The 17,971-nt window shown below is 44.7% G+C and overlaps 1 protein-coding gene across 3 annotated transcripts in view; it reads left to right on the top strand.

Annotated features, from left to right (window-relative positions):
- The first annotated feature begins 422 nt into the window (after positions 1-422).
- LOC147032408 (glycerol-3-phosphate dehydrogenase [NAD(+)], cytoplasmic-like) overlaps positions 423-17,971 on the top strand; it is a 53,734-nt gene continuing 36,185 nt past the window's right edge. For 2 of the 3 annotated variants that reach the window (XM_085870013.1, XM_085870011.1), the window contains exons 1-2: positions 423-631; positions 10,386-10,563. In XM_085870013.1, the coding sequence (XP_085726139.1) occupies positions 588-631; positions 10,386-10,563 (222 nt within the window). In that variant the 5' untranslated portion in view covers positions 423-587. Of the gene's footprint in view, positions 632-2,793; positions 2,934-10,385; positions 10,564-17,971 lie in introns of those variants that run through there. The other variant, XM_085870012.1, reaches the window with a different exon arrangement.

Here is a 17,971-nt window from a genome sequence, read left to right as displayed (position 1 = left end):
TCCTCTTCTTCTACTTCTTCTTCTTCTTCTTCATCTTCATCTTCATCTTCATCTTCATCTTCTTCTTCTCCTTCTCCTTCTCCTTCTCCTTCTCCTTCTCCTTCTCCTTCTTCTCCTTCTCCTTCTCCTTCTCCTTCTCCTTCTCCTTCTCCTTCTCCTTCTCCTTCTCCTTCTCCTTCTCCTTCTCCTTCTCCTTCTCCTTCTCCTTCTCCTTCTCCTTCTCCTTCTCCTTCTCCTTCTCCTTCTCCTTCTCCTTCTCCTTCTCCTTCTCCTTCTCCTTCTCCTTCTTGTCAACGCAATCCAATCCGCAGGTTCGGGAACTAGTTAACAGATTCGTTGTGTCGTACTCCCAACCTCCATCCTCGATCTTCGCCATCAGACTTTCCCACGTCATCTCGCACTCGTTCAGTTTCGAGCATCGTGTTCGGTGCTGCTCCACACAGCTGATTGAATTGCTCGTAGGAGGAGTTTCCCGATGAAACCACGCCTCGATGGGCGTGATGATGCTTCTGGCCCCGCCCACACGATCATCCGTGCAACCCCATCCACTCTGAGCGGCGACGTCGATCAGCACCATCAGCATCATCATGGGCTCCCGCAAGAAGGTTGCGGTCATCGGCTCAGGAAACTGGTGGGACGGCTCGTCGTACCGTGTTTCGGTCATGACGAGCATTTTCTCTTGAAGTCAAATTATCCGAGCAGCACCGTGTAAACAGAGCGGGTTTACCGTGTCGTGTAGTTCACGTGTCTGTGTAGAACTCTGTGACACCCCACCCCTCCCCTCCGTGTAGTTACCGTGTCTCTGTGTAGAACTCTGTGACACCCCACCCCTCCCCTCCGTGTAGTTACCGTGTCTCTGTGTAGAACTCTGTGACACCCCACCCCTCCTCTCCGTGTAGTTACCGTGTCTCTGTGTAGAACTCTGTGACACCCCACCCCTCCTCTCCGTGTAGTTACCGTGTCTCTGTGTAGAACTGTGACACCCCACCCCTCCCCTCCGTGTAGTTACCGTGTCTCTGTGTAGAACTCTGTGACACCCCACCCCTCCCCTCCGTGTAGTTACTGTGTCTCTGTGTTGAACTCTGTGACTCCCCACCCCTCCCCTCCGTGTAGTTACCGTGTCTCTGTGTAGCACTCTGTGACACCCCACCCCTCCCCTCCGTGTAGTTACCGTGTCTCTGTGTAGAACTCTGTGACACCCCACCCCTCCTCTCCGTGTAGTTACCGTGTCTCTGTGTAGAACTCTGTGACACCCCACCCCTCCCCTCCGTGTAGTTACCGTGTCTCTGTGTAGAACTCTGTGACACCCCACCCCTCCCCTCCGTGTAGTTACCGTGTCTCTGTGTAGAACTCTGTGACACCCCACCCCTCCCCTCCGTGTAGTTAACGTGTCTCTGTGTAGAACTCTGTGACACCCCACCCCTCCCCTCCGTGTAGTTACCGTGTCTCTGTGTAGAACTCTGTGACACCCCACCCCTCCTCTCCGTGTAGTTACCGTGTCTCTGTGTAGAACTCTGTGACACCCCACCCCTCCCCTCCGTGTAGTTACCGTGTCTCTGTGTAGAACTCTGTGACACCCCACCCCTCCCCTCCGTGTAGTTACCGTGTCTCTGTGTAGAACTCTGTGACACCCCACCCCTCCTCTCCGTGTAGTTACCGTGTCTCTGTGTAGAACTCTGTGACACCCCACCCCTCCTCTCCGTGTAGTTACCGTGTCTCTGTGTAGAACTCTGTGACACCCCACCCCTCCTCTCCGTGTAGTTACCGTGTCTCTGTGTAGAACTCTGTGACACCCCACCCCTCCTCTCCGTGTAGTTACCGTGTCTCTGTGTAGAACTCTGTGACACCCCACCCCTCCTCTCCGTGTAGTTACCGTGTCTCTGTGTAGAACTCTGTGACACCCCACCCCTCCCCTCCGTGTAGTTACCGTGTCTCTGTGTAGAACTCTGTGACACCCCACCCCTCCTCTCCGTGTAGTTACCGTGTCTCTGTGTAGAACTCTGTGACACCCCACCCCTCCTCTCCGTGTAGTTACCGTGTCTCTGTGTAGAACTCTGTGACACCCCACCCCTCCTCTCCGTGTAGTTACCGTGTCTCTGTGTAGAACTCTGTGACACCCCACCCCTCCTCTCCTTGTAGTTACCGTGTCTCTGTGTAGAACTCTGTGACACCCCACCCCTCCTCTCCGTGTAGTTACCGTGTCTCTGTGTAGAACTCTGTGACACCCCACCCCTCCTCTCCGTGTAGTTACATGCGTGTTCAGCGACACAAATAGATTTACACGCATCGAATAACATCCCTCCTGCTGGAACATCCGAAACTCGCGCACATTTGCGCCTCGCACTGTTTCTTATCCCAACAAAGCACTAAAAGTTTCTTTGAAAAATCACTTTCCCGTCGTCGTCATCGCTCGTTTATCCACGCATTGTCATCCACCGTGTTATCTGCTTACAAGTCAAATGTATGTTTCCTTGTTGATCCAAGTCCCCATCGACCTCCTCGCCATCCTCGGCCTCCCTCGCCCCCCTTCAAGTGTTCCTATTCAAGGTTTGGCGCTGCAGGTGTATTGCTGGTCGGATGCAATCAGGGCAGTTCCAATTTCAGGAGTCATGGTGAATGTTCCAAAGTTCTGTGAAGTATATATATATATATATATATATATATATATATATATATATATATATATATATATATATATATATATATATATATATATATATATATATATATATATATATATATAAATAAATACATACAGAGCGAGAAGGTGAACACAAGGAAAGGAAAGGACGAAGTTAACAAACGGCGCCCTGAGCGATTCACGTTCAACGATCATCGCGATTTGTTGATGAACTCGATGTTGCTGAGATTTCAAAGATCACCAGAATGATGTGAACAAGTCTGTTTGTGGATAAAGTGAAGGGCTCAAGACTGTGAGTGTTTTCGTTTATCCGTAAGGGTGTGTAGAGGTCCGTGGTTTGTTAACATGCTGGTTAGGGAGAGAGACAAGTGGAATTGTGTAGTTGTAAAAGTGCTGGTTAGGGAGAGAGACAAGTGGAATTGTGTCGTTGTAAAAGTGCTGGTTAGGGAGAGACATAAGTGGAATTGTGTAGTTGTAAAAGTGCTGGTTGTAAGTGGTCTACATGTCGGACATGAACAGTTTCGGTAATGTCATTCTTGTAGAATTTGTGAAAGACTACTTATTCTACTCATCCTTCTTTCTGTCTTTCTTTCTCTGCTTGGGCAAAAGCTTCAACACAAATCACACACACACAAAAACACACACAAAAACACACACAAAAACACACACAAAAACACACAAAAACACACACAAAAACACACACAAAAACACACACAAAAACACAAACACACAAACACACAAACACACAAACACACAAACACACAAACACACAAACACACAAACACACAAACACACAAACACACAAACACACAAACACACAAACACACAAACACACAAACACACAAACACACACACACACACACACACACACACACGAAACACCGACACCCAACTGGCGATGGTGCAATGATGGTTAGAACTTTCGAGTCTGGGAGGTCATATCAGTGGTTCATATCAACACGAAAAAGGATAAAACATTGACGAACTAGAAGGGCACTCAGTGCAGAGCAAACCTCCGCCACGTAATGCCTGATCCATGAGAACATATCGGGCCCAATGCGTTGTTGAAACATCACGCTATCCAGTACCAGATCATTTTTGGCCCCTTCTCTCAGTGGTGAAGAATCACTTGGGAAATTGAATTATTCTCATATCCATATCTGGATTCGGATTGTCACCAAAATCAAATCATTTCGTCCTTGTCACACACCCAACGTGCCCACCAAGTTTCGTCCGAATCCGTCCATAACTTTTTGAGATATCCTGTACATAAACAGAAAGGAGTGAAAACATAACGTCCTTCACCTTCGGTGGTGGAAGTAACAACCATCTCCCGATATAAAAGTGTGTGTGTGTGTGTGTGTGTGTGTGTGTGTGTGTGTGTGTGTGTGTGTGTGTGTGTGTGTGTGTGTGTGTGTGTGTGTGTGTCCCCTTTCATAAGGACGATTTAAGTAGGGGTTTAAAGGCCAACCTTTTAAAACGACTGTGTTCACTATGGTCTCCTGAGGATAAATAAACTCGAAAAACATTTTGCACAAAAGAGTAATTACATCTCTTGTTTTGGAATTGAACATGGTGACTTGCAAACTGAGCCTCAAGGGCGGTGCACAGAAGCATTTTTTTTTTAAACAACAATAAATACAAGGCATAGGGAGGTGAATTCACTGCACATGATGTGTAACTCGCGCAGAGTAAAACGAGCGTTCATTTACGTCCATATGATGTCTGATAAATTGATAAAGAAGATATAAACGCATCTGACACTAGGCCGAGGCTTCAGACTTTGGCACGTTCACGAGGCTGTACCGTCGAAACGAAACATACCAGAAGATAAAGAAAATGGGGTAACATTTGTGTGTGTCGTGTTTTAAAGGAACACTTCTTGCTACAAAGCATCATATCTTCCAGTTTAATAAAATAACTCCAACCTGTCATTTTTGACAAGCTTTTATACATCTGACTAGCAATGATATTGTAGGCTTTGATGGGCCTAATGGCTTTGTGCTTCAAAGGTCCTTGTATTAAGAGAAGTCATTATTATAATAATTATTATTATTATATGTACTGTATTAATAGAACAGACTTGACTTTCACACAAACACAGCTAGTGAAACTGGAGGAACTGATGTCACTTCCTAGAGCACTCTGGGTACCAGTGACGTGTCATCTTTATGACATCACTCTTCTCTCTGCACTCACCGCGACAATCGAGGAGGAATTTCCTCCTCCCGATGGATTACAACTGGTGGGGTTTGTCCATGCTCTATCCTTTAAATGCTGAGGGTGAAGCCAGTATGCAGCACGGAGCATTTTTAAAGTCTTTGGTACGACTCGGCGCTGTTTGAGCCGCCGACCTTCCAGACTCAGAGTGGATACTCTCACCGTTGTACCACTGAGTCTTGTTCTTTCTCGCTTTCTTTTGCAGCACATGGCTGCGGGTAGCATCATTCACTGGGGGGTGCAGCTGTGCCACTGATGCAGTGTCCCCTGTGGGATTTTAAAAATGGTTTTGATTTTTGGGATTCTTTATTTTTTGCTGGTTGAAACCAGGCAAGGTTCGCTGGCACCCTGAACAAATTCCAAATTCCTGCCCTAACTTAGTCGAATGTCAGGTCATGCCAACCTTTTCATGAAAGACTTGGGCCAAAAACTTTTACTGGCTGACCCCAGGAGAAGGTGGGAATAACTGCAGCTGGTAAAGCAAGAAAGTAAAGAGTTTACACATAGAATTATATTCTGTGCAAGTTGAGTAATAAAACAAATTTGGTGACATTGTGAATGGAATAAACTCCCCCACTCTGTTCAATCCCATTCTTCCATCCAGGCCTTCAAAACAGCTGTTCACCACCATCTCTTATCATCCCCCATGCAAATCCTCGATCTTTTCTACCCCCATTAATCCAACCCAAACCACCTCCTTCAAATTCCCTGCTTTCCTTCTTGAAAGTCCCTGTAATGTCCATCTTGTATGCCCCATGTTCCCCTCCCCATCCCTCTCCCTTCCACAGATCTCCTAATGTCACTGTTTGTCCTTCCCTCTCCCACCCCTCTTGACTCATGCCCCCCTTGTTGCGCGTTGTATATTAGCTCTCATATGAGCCTCGACCAGATATACAAAAAAAAATCTCAATGACATTCAAATGCTCACCTGTTCCAGAAATTTATTGGACCTTTAAGACTTATCTTCAAAGTTCAAGAACCCTGAAAACGTCATTTCATCCTCAGACAGATAGCTTTTTTTTTTTATTTATTTTTTTTTTTTTTTTGTATACCTTGGTCGAGGCTCGTATGAGAGCGAACACACAACTCACAGCAAGGAGGCATGAGACAAGAGGGGCGGGAGTGGAAGGGACAAAACATTGGGGAACAGACACAGATGAACTGTGGGCTTGGGTGGATTATCAGGGGTAGAAAAGATCAAGGATTTGGATGGGGGAAGATAAGAGGTGGTGGTGAACAGCTGTTTTGAAAGCCTGGAGGGAAGAATGGGAAAGAATAGAGTGAGGAAGTTTATTCCAAAGGCGGGAAAAAAGAGGAATGAAAGAGTGAAGATGAGCAGTGATTCGTGATTTTGGTAGTTTTACCAGAAGGGGTTGTTGGCGGACCTTGAGCCCCCTGTGGAAATGTGGTTGGGACAAATCGCAGAGAGAGCAGGGGGGGCAAGGCTGGAGAGGAGTCGGTAGAAGACAGAAAGACCACCGACTAACCTGCGGTGATTGAGTGAGAGGCCCAAAGACTCAGCTTCATTGCGGGAGATGCCAATGATCTTAAATGCCCTGGTTTCGACAGCGTGAAGTCGAGAAAGGTGGGAGGCAGGAGCACCAGCCCAGAGGGGAGAGCAGTACTCCATCAGGCTACGGACAAAAGCTTTGTAAGTGGTCAGGAGCTCAAGAGGGCCGAGGAAGGACTTTGCACGACGGAGGATTCCCAGTCGGCGACTGGCTTTTGAGGCAAGGTTGGAAATGTGACTTTCCCAGGAAAGGTCATGGCAGATAGTGAGACCCAGAAGCTTGAAAGAAAAGACTTCTTCCAGAGGATTGTTGAGAAAGTGGATGGGGGGTTTTGTAAACGGTCCTTTCGAAGAGACATAGTGAGAGTGTGAGATTTGTCTGGATTGAAAGACATGTTCCACGTGTTGGACCAGTTTGTGATTTTATCCAGATCTGCAGTGAGCGAAGAAGCTGCTGCTTGCCGGTCTGAGGGATGACAGATGGTACGGCAGAGGGTGGAGTCATCGGCAAAGAGAAATAGAGGATTTTCCAGAGAGTCCGAGAGATCATTGATGAAAACCAGAAAAAGAACAGGGCCCAGAACGCTACCTTGAGGAACTCCAGCCTGCACAGGAAGAGGGGATGAAAGAACTCCATTTAGGGCCACACGTTGACTGCGACAGGAGAGGAAGTCTGCGAGCCATGAGTGGAGATGGCCTTGAATACCATGGGAAGAGAGTTTGGTGAGTAGGGCAGCATGCCAGACTGTGTCAAAAGCACGTGATATGTCCAGGGATACGGCTCGGATTTCCTGTCTGGCATTGAGGACCTCCATCCATTGATGGGAGAGCAGTAGCAGCATATCCAGGGTAGAGTGACCTGGTCTGAAACCAAATTGATGATTGGAAATCAAGCCATTGGAGAAGAGGAAGGATTTCATGTCTGAAGCGATGATGGATTCCATCACCTTGCTGATGATTGGGAGAAGGCTGATTGGTCTGTAGTTATAGGGATCTGTTTTTGCACCTTTTTTATGCAGGGCAGTGATGTTAGCAGATTTCCAAGCAGATGGCAGATGACCTTGGGAAAATGAGAGGGTGAATAGAACAGAGAGAGGGTGAGCAAGAGCAGAAGAGCAGGCTTTGAGGACACGTGGGCTGATGCCGTCTGGACCGGCTGCAGAATCTGACTCGAGGTTTGAAAGCAAGCTCTCCACCTTGTCAGGAGAAAAGGATACAGAGTCCAGGGACAGTTTGGTGCGACTGGGTAAAGTGGGTAGAGATAGTGATGGGTTTGGGACACAAGATTTAGCTGCAAACACCGAGTTTAGACATTCAGCTTTATCACGTGTGGAATCAGCAGTGCGGCCATTTGAGGTAAGGGAGGGGATGGAGGGGGAACATACACCAGAAACAGATTTGATTAAACGCCACCAGGATTTTGAGGAGGGAGAGAGGTTTGAGAGTTCAGACTTGAGATGAGAAAGATGTTGTTTTCTGGCTCTCCTGAGGGTAGCTACACACTTGTTCCGAGCTTTGTGGAAAGAACTGAGATTGTCCTCAGTTGGGTTTGCTTTCCATGAGGCAAAGGCAAGTTGTTTCAGGACAACTGCCTCACCACAAGCTTCAGTAAACCAAGGGCGGGAGGAAGGGTAAGACAACTGAACACGAGAGGGGATAAATCTGTGCATGAGGGAGAGCAAGTTTCTTTGAAAGAATTCCCAGGATGAGTTGATGTTTTGAGAAAGTAGTGATAGGAGACCAGTCTGTAAGTTTGATGGCTGCTCGGAGACCCTGCCAGTCGGCTTGAGTGAAATGCCAGACTCGACGGCGGTGAGGTGGTTCTCTGATAACAGCCAGAGAGATGTCCACTTTAACAAGGACGTGGTCAGAAGAACCGATTGGAGCGAAGGAAGAGCAGCAGATATTGTCAGGGAAATTTGTCAAAATCAGATCCAGAAGAGATGGAGTACCATTGGTTGAGATCCGGGTCGGGAAGTTGACCGATTGAGTCAGTCCCAATGAGTCGCAGAAAGCTTTTGCTGATGTCCCATGGCAGGTGAGAGAGGTACCCACACCTAGCCAACTGGTGTGATGACAATTGAAGTCACCACATAAGAGGAAGAGAGAGTTTGGATGAGAAAATAGAAGATGGTCCATGTTTTCGGAGAGTGAGGTGTAGATGGAGTCATCACTGTTCGGTGGACGGTACAGTACACATATAAACATGAGGTGGGAGTGGAGGGAAGCCGAAGCCAGAGGTATTCCTGGGGGTGTGGGGGAGTGAGAGCAGTGCAGGGAGAGTGAGGAATAGAGTCTTTGATGAAGAGAGCAACACCTCCACCAGGACGAGGCTCAGGTCTGTCATACCGTAAGAGGGAGTAGCCAGGGAGAGATACTTGGGAGTCAGACACGTCTTGGGAGAGGAAAGTTTCTGTTAGGCAGATAATGTCTGGTTTGTCAGTTGCAACCTGCATGGAAAGATCTGAAAGGTTTGAGCGAAGGCCCCGGATATTTGAGGTCCACACTTTTAATGAAGAGGTAGGGGAGGAGGCTTTGGGTGCAGGAGGTGGAGGGGGCGGGGGAGGGTAGGACGAGGGACGAGGGGGGGAGGTAAGGAGGGTTGCTGAAGGAGTGTGGGGTATTGCAGAATAGCGAGGGGAGGGGGCCGAATGAGGAGGAGAAAAGGCTCTGTGGTGCTGGGGGAGAGGGGGGACAAGAGACAAGGAAGATGGCAGTTGAGGATTTGAGGAGGTGGAGTGAAGAGATGGAGGTGAGAGGCCAGTGGAGGGAGGCAGGTTGGTGCATGAGAGGGGGGCAACTTAGAGAAGGAAGAGTGAGCGGGATGAAAGGTGGGAGAAAGCTGATGGCGGATTTTGAGAGAGGTGAGAGGGGGGCTTGGAGGAAGAAGAGTGGGATGGTTGCTTTGAGAGTGAGAGTGAGGGGTGAGGGGGGTGAGTTGGCACTGAAGTTGGAAAAAAAGAATGGTTGATGGAAAGCGAGCATCCATGGCAAACTGTGGTTTTTAAAAGTTTTAGGTCAGAGATGCGATTTAACACAATTGTTGATGGATGCAATGAAGGCGAATTCAGAGCATGGAGAGAAGAAGCGCTGTAATAGTTGGATTTTTTAGGCAAGGAATGAAGGAGAGGTCGAAATGAGAGCAGTCTTAAAATAGCAGAAGAGTAGTGCATTGTGAAACAGTAAAGAGTACTCATAATGAAACAGTAAAATAGCTACTCATAATGCATCGATTTACTGCAGTTGTTGACACATATTGCTCTAGAGATGACCTTTGTATGTCCTGAGGTTTTCTTCTGTGTAAATATTGCTGAGAAAGTTCTCATCAGAAGCGCCCCCTTCACCCCCCAACCCCCCCCCCCCCCATGTGGTGAAGGTTGAAAGAGATGCCAATGTTTGTATTGACAATTGTGTAAGAAATGTACTTTGTACTTTAAACGTATCAAGCGATTGCAAGGCTGACAGAATGGTCTGGAGCTACGCACACTCCCCTCTGAACCGGTTATCCGGGGCTAAAATCCCGACCCAGCTATAAACTGTCATCGTGGTGTTTCATGGGCAGCGTGATTCATCAATGTGTGCCGTCCCTCGGATGAACATTAAATTGGACATCCTGTCTGCCGGCATTGGTTGGTGGACACGAAAGATGCCACGGTGTCTTTTGCGAAGTGTCGGCAAGCTATCGCCGGTACCCTGAAAAAATTCCTGCCCTATCTACTGCTGGGAAGGCAATGGCAAACCAGCCTGTATAACGCTTGCCGATAAACTGCTTTACCAGCACCGACGGTTTGTAACAGACAATGGTACATCAGAATCAGAGAACGAGATTGCACTTGGATTAATGTAGCACTGAAGACTAAGGCGGGGGGCAATGGATGTTAGGGGAGATGTTTCAATTGTTTGAGGATATATTTGATAGATGGGAGTCGTACACATATACAAGAGCATTGAGTAAGAAACCGATCGGTCCTAAACCAGGGAAATCTTATGGAGAAGATGATTCCTTGTGTGCAGGGGCTCGACCATTGCCAAGATAATTGGGAGTAACGTTGTGAACTCTGAAGAGTTCGACCACACTGTGCGGATGTGGGTGCTCGAGGAAATCATCGGAGAAAGGAAACTCACAGAAATCATCAACACTGAACACGAGAACCCGAAATATCTCCCTGGGCACAAGCTCCCGCACAACGTGGTGAGTGGCAGCCTTCCCAGGTCCTCATATTCACACAAAGAGCAAGCAAGTGGTGTCATTCATTTAAATGAATGAGAGGATGCATGAATATTCCCAATAGTGGGGCAACTTAGCTAAATATAGCATAACAATTGTGCATTTTGTGAGGAAAGCACTAAATTTGGCACACTAGTAGCCTATCATATTATGAACAGATTTGGATATCGGGCCATCTCAAATTCAGCCACTGATGGCTGTGGCAGCCATTTTCCACTGCCATCAAAAATTTGAGATGGCCCAATATCCAAATCTGTTGATAATATGATAGGCTACTAGTGTGCCAAATTTGGTGCTTTCCTCACAAAATGCACAATTGTTATGCTCAGTTTCCCCACTACAATACAAATCTATCGCCTCGAACGTCAGTAGAGCGAACAAGTCGAGATTGCAGGTGGCACTCGATGGTTCATTCGGTCACGAATTTGATTTCTGATGGGAAAACTCAATCAACGACAAAAATACTAAAGCTCTAGATTTAAACACATAAAATGTGCAATCATTTCTCTTGCTCTACTCCTTTTGAAGGCTTAAAAAAAATGTTGGTCGTTGTGTGTCGGCACGATGAACAAATACCTCGGAGCTTCTCGCCTTTCAATAATAATAGGCAGTTGTGTGCTGGGATTCTAAACATATGGCAGCCAGATTCCTGCTTGTTGATCCGAGACATTTATTAACATTCGAACTAACATTTTCTTTTCAAATCCACCATGTTTCACTGAGATTATTAAAATGTATCCGAGTCGTTTGACATTGACATTATGTGTACCTCTTCACCGGCGCAATCACGCTCCCACTCCCACCCGGTTCCTTATGAAGATACTAATCAATCAGAGGATTAAATGTGTCGTTTGTTAATTTTTCCAGCACAAGTTTTTTTTCTGTTATATTTTGGAGTGAAATGGACTTCATTGCAATGAAAGTGAGACAGGAATGAAGTTTGATGTACGGTACTCGCCTATTTCAATTCAATGTAATTGACAGGATGTAAACAGTGTGGGTCGTTGTTGAACTACGTGCATGCCGGGCTATGCCCAAAGTTCGCCAAGTGATTATTTTTTAAATTATTATTCCCCCCCCCCCCCCGAGGTCCATTTTGAAACTGTCAGCAAGGCAATTGTCAAAGCATCTGAGTTCGCTCACAAACCAACAGTTATTGTTTACTCGAGCAGCTTTTACCCAACAAGGATGACACACCTGGATGGCAATCCCAGTGCTAATCAATAATGAAAATGACGAGTCTGAAGACCACGATGGTTCACGAGCGGTATTTGACTATGTAGATTGTTTCAAAAGTCAAGTATGAGACAATGTGATAATTTTTAACAAAGTTATAATTAATTATCGTGGCCTTCAATCAACAGCTGCAAAATGTCGAAAACCCGGTTTCTTTTAAACAACTTTAAAAATTTGACCTTTGCATAACCTTTAAAGGTCACAAAACAATGTTGTGGACATTAAAATAAGGAAACAGGATACGTGATATAGCTTATTGGAGTTAGTTTGTCTAAGAAGGTCAAAAACCCGGTTCGATTCCCACAACTTTGAAAATTTGACCTTTGTGAACTTTAAAGGTCAAAGGTCAAGGATTATGACCTTTGGTGTAAAACTTCCTCTGGAACATTCCAGGAACAATATAACATCATATAGGCTATATGGCATTTCGCACTCATCGGATTACACTGAACAACAAAAATTTTTAACTGGAGATGTGTAAAGTGATTTAGACTAATTTGGGTACGCTGATTTCAAAAATCATAACCGTTTTGCTGTATCACGTCAGGATTTTCAGTAACAGAAATATTCCCATTGCCTAGAAGTCAGGATTTCAATGAAATTTACAAAAATTCATTTATTCATTTATTTCATCATGAATGCTTCAAAATTATAGAAATTACAGAAAAACTCCACTAGAATGTAATTAAAAATGCTTTAGGCATTTGGCTTTGCGTTTGTGCTGCTCTGTGTCAGTTTCACGATGCAGGAACCAGCAGAAATCGCCCATCATGTTCGGGTTGTGCCGCCCTTGGTAACGCGTCTCCATGAGTGAAATCTCTTGGTGGAATCGCTCACGTGTGCTCGTCCGAGACTGCTCCCAAGTTGTCAGGGAAGAAGTTCAGGTGCTGGTGTAGGAAATGGATTTTCAGGGACATCCTGGAGCCAAGTTTCCTGAAGGACTCCAGCAGCTGCTGCACTATTTCTTCATAGTTGTCCGCGCACTCGTTCCCCAAGAAGTTGTCCGTCACAGCTTTGAAGCTCCTCCACGCTGCCAGCTCTTTGGGGTTTAGAGTTGTCGGAAAAGTTTCTGTCCTTCATAATCTGTCGGATTTGCGGTCCAACAAAGACACCAGCCTTGATCTTGGCCTCCGACAAGGTGTTGCCAAACTTTTCCTTGAGGTATAAAAACCCACGCCCATTCAGATCCATTGCCCGTACAAAACTTTTCATCAAGCCGAGCTTTATGTGGAGTGGTGGAAGGAAAACCTTGGCTGGGTCGACAAGGGCGACATGCTTCACGTTGTGTCGACCAGGTACATGCTCTTTTCGCTCTTCCCAATCTTTCTTCGTCCAGTGATTCTTGTCGTCTCTGCTATCCCAGAGACAAAGGAAGCACATGTATTTCGTGTAGCCTGACTGCAGCCCTAACAACAGCGCCACCACTTTCAAGTCTCCGCAGATGTGCCAGTTGAAGTCATTGTACTTGATGGAATCAAGCAGCTGCCGCATAGTCTCATAGGTCTCTGTCATGCCGAACGCGTGAGCCAGTGGGACTGATGGTTTCTCGTTGCCATTGTGGAGCAAAACAGCCTTCAAGCTGTTCTTCCCCGAGTCGATGAAGAGGCGCCAGTCTGCAGGATCGTGATCACACCCAAGTTCTTTCAACAGACCGTTGATGTCACTGCAGAATGTCATCGTGTCTTCCATCTCAAAGAACTCAGCCATGTCTCTGTGACGTGCTCTGAACAAGGATATCTTGGTGTTAGGTTCAAGTAGATTCCACTGCTGCAGCCTTGATCCAAGCAGCTCTGCCTTCGCCTTTGACAGCGAGAGATCTCTTACAAGATCATTTCAGTCTCCCTGGTTCAGAAGGTGTGATTCTTGAGTGTCGGGTTCAAAAGGTTCATCATCACCATCCTCTTCACCACTGCTTACAGCTATGTTCTGATCAGCTGGAGGTGTTGGAACGGGGTTCTCGTCATCATGAGGCACAGGTTTACGAGCAGAGACGCATTCAGCGTACTTGATGTGACCTTTATTCTTCTTGTTGAAGCCGGCGATGCTTGTGCAGCAGAAATAACAATCATTATGATGATTCTGCGGCTCACGCCATATCATGGGCACCGCAAATGGCATGCTCGCGCGCTTGCCCACCAACCACTGAGTCAAGGTTGTGTGACAGCTTGTGCAGCAGATGTGTGGTGCCCAGCTCTGTTCTTGGTCCTCCACCTTACAACCGAAGTAGTGAAAGTAGGCGGCCTTCATTTTCACTGCTGTAGATATACTTCGCTGTCGATCTTTTTTGGTATACCGACCACAGACATAACAGAAGTTGTCAGGATGATTGGTACAGGAACGCCTACTCATCTTTATCTGAAAGAAAGAAATATAACACAAGTTAACAACAATTGTACGAAATAGACATGTTCAAGACATATGTAAATTTCATTGAAATCCTGACTTCTAGGCAATGGGAATATTTCTGTTCCTGAAAATCCTGACGTGATACAGCAAAACGGTTATGATTTTTGAAATCAGCGTACCCAAATTAGTCTTAATCACTTTACACATCTCCAGTAAAAAAATTTTTTTGAAATTTGTTGTTCAGTGTTATCCATTCTTTGATGAAATCAGCATAAAAACAAACTTGAAGGGGGCGCCACGGGTAAGGTGTTCGAGATAGAGCAAAATGGTTTCGAGACTTTATGTGGGGAATGACCTCAAGGTTATGCATAAAAAATAATGTCATCCTAGCTCTCAAAGTTTGGGTGGTCGTATGATTTTTATTTCAAAATTCGAAATTTTCTAAGTTTTTGACCTTGGGACGAAAATGAAAAATCGGACAACGACAAGTTCTAGATAATTCATTTCGCTATTCAAATACCGAAGAACCCATTGCATTCAGTCAATTCCCGAGGAGAAGATAGATTTTTAATCCGACTACCCCCCTAAAATGGCTATTTTTGGCCGTGGCTCCGCCCACAATGGGGGTATCACACCCTTATCCAGGAAAACACAACTAGACATTGATATCGAACACATAACCAAGTTTCACCAAGATCGGATCAAAGTCCACGGAGTTATGCTCTGGACAAACAGACAGACAGACATAACGAATATAGTGCTCACTCTGACTGGCGCTCGTGAACCAATAGTGGAACTTTATACAATACACGTTTCAATAACTTATGAGAAATCACCTGACATGCAACAAGCAGAAAGATACAGGTAATAGGTTGTATTCATCGTGGGATAAATTGTAAATCAACGGAGGTAGTTTTACCACAGTACAGGAATCTAGTGAGGCCTCATCTGGAATATTGTGTGTAGTTTTGGTCGCCACATCTTCGGAAGGACATATCCGCAATAAAGAGGGTTCAGCATAGGGCTACCAGATTGATTCCGGGCCGAGATAGACTTAGCTACGAGGAATGGCTGAAGGAGACAGGGATTTATACACTGGAAAGCAGGTGATTACGAGCAGATATGATAGAGATGTTCAAGATGATGAAAGGTATAGACATAATAAGTGCAGAAGAATGATTCAGCAGAGTAGACGGTGATAGCCGAGAGTAAAGAAGATGTGAATTAGGATGGTCGTGAGGCAAAGGTCTTTCACTCAGAGAGGAGTTACCCAACACACGCGAAGCGAAAAGCATGGTTCGGTAATCGATTCATGTCCGTCTGTCCGTCTGTCTTATCAGTTTATGATGTAATTTTACCATAGTTTGGCTCTGGATTTGTCCTTATTGCATGTGCACAGAGGAGTGAGATAATATTTTTTACTCTTTCTTCCTGCCTGGCAGTCAAACAAAATGGAAAATCATTCCAATAAGGAAACTTGCTGTTTTTGAGGATGTTAAAAGGACGCATAACGGGCACGAATAACTCATGTAACGTGTTAGGGGAATGTAAAGTAGCGGTAAAACCCAGAATTTATTTATTTATTTATTTATGCACCTTTAAACCTTTTATTTAAATTGAATTATATACTTTTGAACACTGTTGAACACAAATCGCCTTCATAATAATAAAAGCAACCTCCAGTTTTGCAGTACTTGGACGTGTTCTATCGGGTGGTGTATGTAAATGTCATAGGAGTTGTCAAGCGCAGCCCCTGGGAAGTGGGCGTGCCATGTGAGAGGGTAGTATCGTGGTTAAGGTCGTTGACATGGTGATGTAGGATGCCGATTGACGCTGAGTTCTATATGGTGATCATCTCCTGTGACTAAACGTCGTCTTATTACAGTGTATATGGGTGGTGTATAAGACTGTTTCAGTTGCGCAAAACTTCCGGAATTTTTTTAACAATCTCTAACATCTTACAATGCAACTTCCAGCTTAACCTCTGGAATTTTTTTTAACAATCTTCTTCACTCATACAAGCCTCAACAGTGAATACAAAAACAACAACAACAAAAAAATCATTATTTTATCAAAAAGTGAAGGATATATTTGAACACTGCATGGGGTATCATGTTCTATGAACTCTCGAGTTAATGCGAGAGAGTTCATAGATGTAATGGTCTCCCTGGAAAGGTCATGGCAGCAGAAACTATATATATATATATATATATATATATATATATATATATATATATATATATATATATATATATATATATATATATATATATATATAAAATATAGTTTGGGCAGATCCAGGATATTTTGAAATTGGCAGTCCAGAAATCAAGGGAATGGATACATACTCACCCAGATCCTGGTGGCACGAAGCCATCCTCCACTTGTGTCCCATTTTATTGAGTTGGAGATGCTCAGAAATATAACTAAGAATATTGGAGCAACATGTCACTTAATCTATCGAAAATTCCAGCAATCTCTGTGTGTCTGTCTGTCTGTCTGTCTGTTGGATTCGCTATATATGAGATATCCCTTATTGTTGGGTTTTCCGTGTGTGTGTGTGTGTGTGTGTGTGTGTCTGTCTGTCTGTCTGTCTGTCTGTCTGTCTGTCTGTCTGTCTGTCTGTCTGTCTGTCTGTCTGTCTGTCTGTCTGTCTGTCTGTCTGTCTGTCTGTCTGTCTGTCTGTCTGCAACGCCAGGCTCCACAGCACGTACTAGCGAACCAATTTCGATGAAACTTTGCCAAGAGGTGGAATATATACTGGGAATGTGCGCGTTTGAATTTCGTTGCCTTGCAACCACCTGTTGCTGTGCAGCGGCCGAAAAACCGCGTACAGTATTTTCAATACTTGTCCTTCAGTTTTGAATGTAGAGAAACGAGACTTCGGAATTAAATACTTTGAGATATTTAGAAAATTTTACTCGAACCGATTTTTGATTGAGGTTTTATTTTTCAAATGGTAGTCCTTCAAAAATCGGGTGTCTATTTCCCATCATTTAAGGTGTGTATACAGTGTTTGCAAGGAACTACACCGTCGTTCCACCTTCGATCTCCTCGATCCAAACGTTATTGACCAAAGTGAAAAGGATCCAAAATAAATGGAATCACCGGCATTTCTGTCTTTGTGGATTTCTAATATAATGTTTATTTATTTACCAAAAACGATTCCACGATCTACACACCACCTCCAATTATTTACTTATTTACCGAAAAAAATTCCACGACCCACACACCACCTTCAATTATTTACTTATTTACCGAAAAAAATTCCACGACCCACACACCACCTTCAATTATTTATTCACCTAAAACTATTCCACGACCAACACACCACCTCCAATTATTTATTTATTTACCAAAAACGATTCCATGACCAACACACCACCTTCAATTATTTACTTATTTACCGAAAACGATTCCACGACCCACACACCACCTTCAATTATTTATTCACCTAAAACTATTCCACGACCAACACACCTCCTCCAATTATTTATTTATTTACCAAACACGATTCCATGTCCAACACACTACCTTCAATTATTTAGATATTTACCGAAAACGATTCCACGACCCACACACCACCTTCAATTATTTATTTACCAAAAGCTATTCCACGACCAACACACCACCTCCAATTATTTATTTATTTACCAAAAACGATTCCATGACCAACACACCACCTTCAATTATTTATTTACCAAAAACTATTCCACGACCAACACACCACCTCCAATTATTTATTTATTTACCGTAAACGATTCCCCACCAACACACCACCTTCAATTAT

Source organism: Eptatretus burgeri, chromosome 2, assembly GCF_056783735.1.
Source record: "Eptatretus burgeri isolate ZD-2024b chromosome 2, Ebu_testis_v1, whole genome shotgun sequence".
Classification (NCBI taxonomy): domain Eukaryota; kingdom Metazoa; phylum Chordata; class Myxini; order Myxiniformes; family Myxinidae; genus Eptatretus; species Eptatretus burgeri.
Note: the sequence above shows the minus strand (reverse complement) of the source record. Positions and strands in the feature narration are given on the sequence as shown.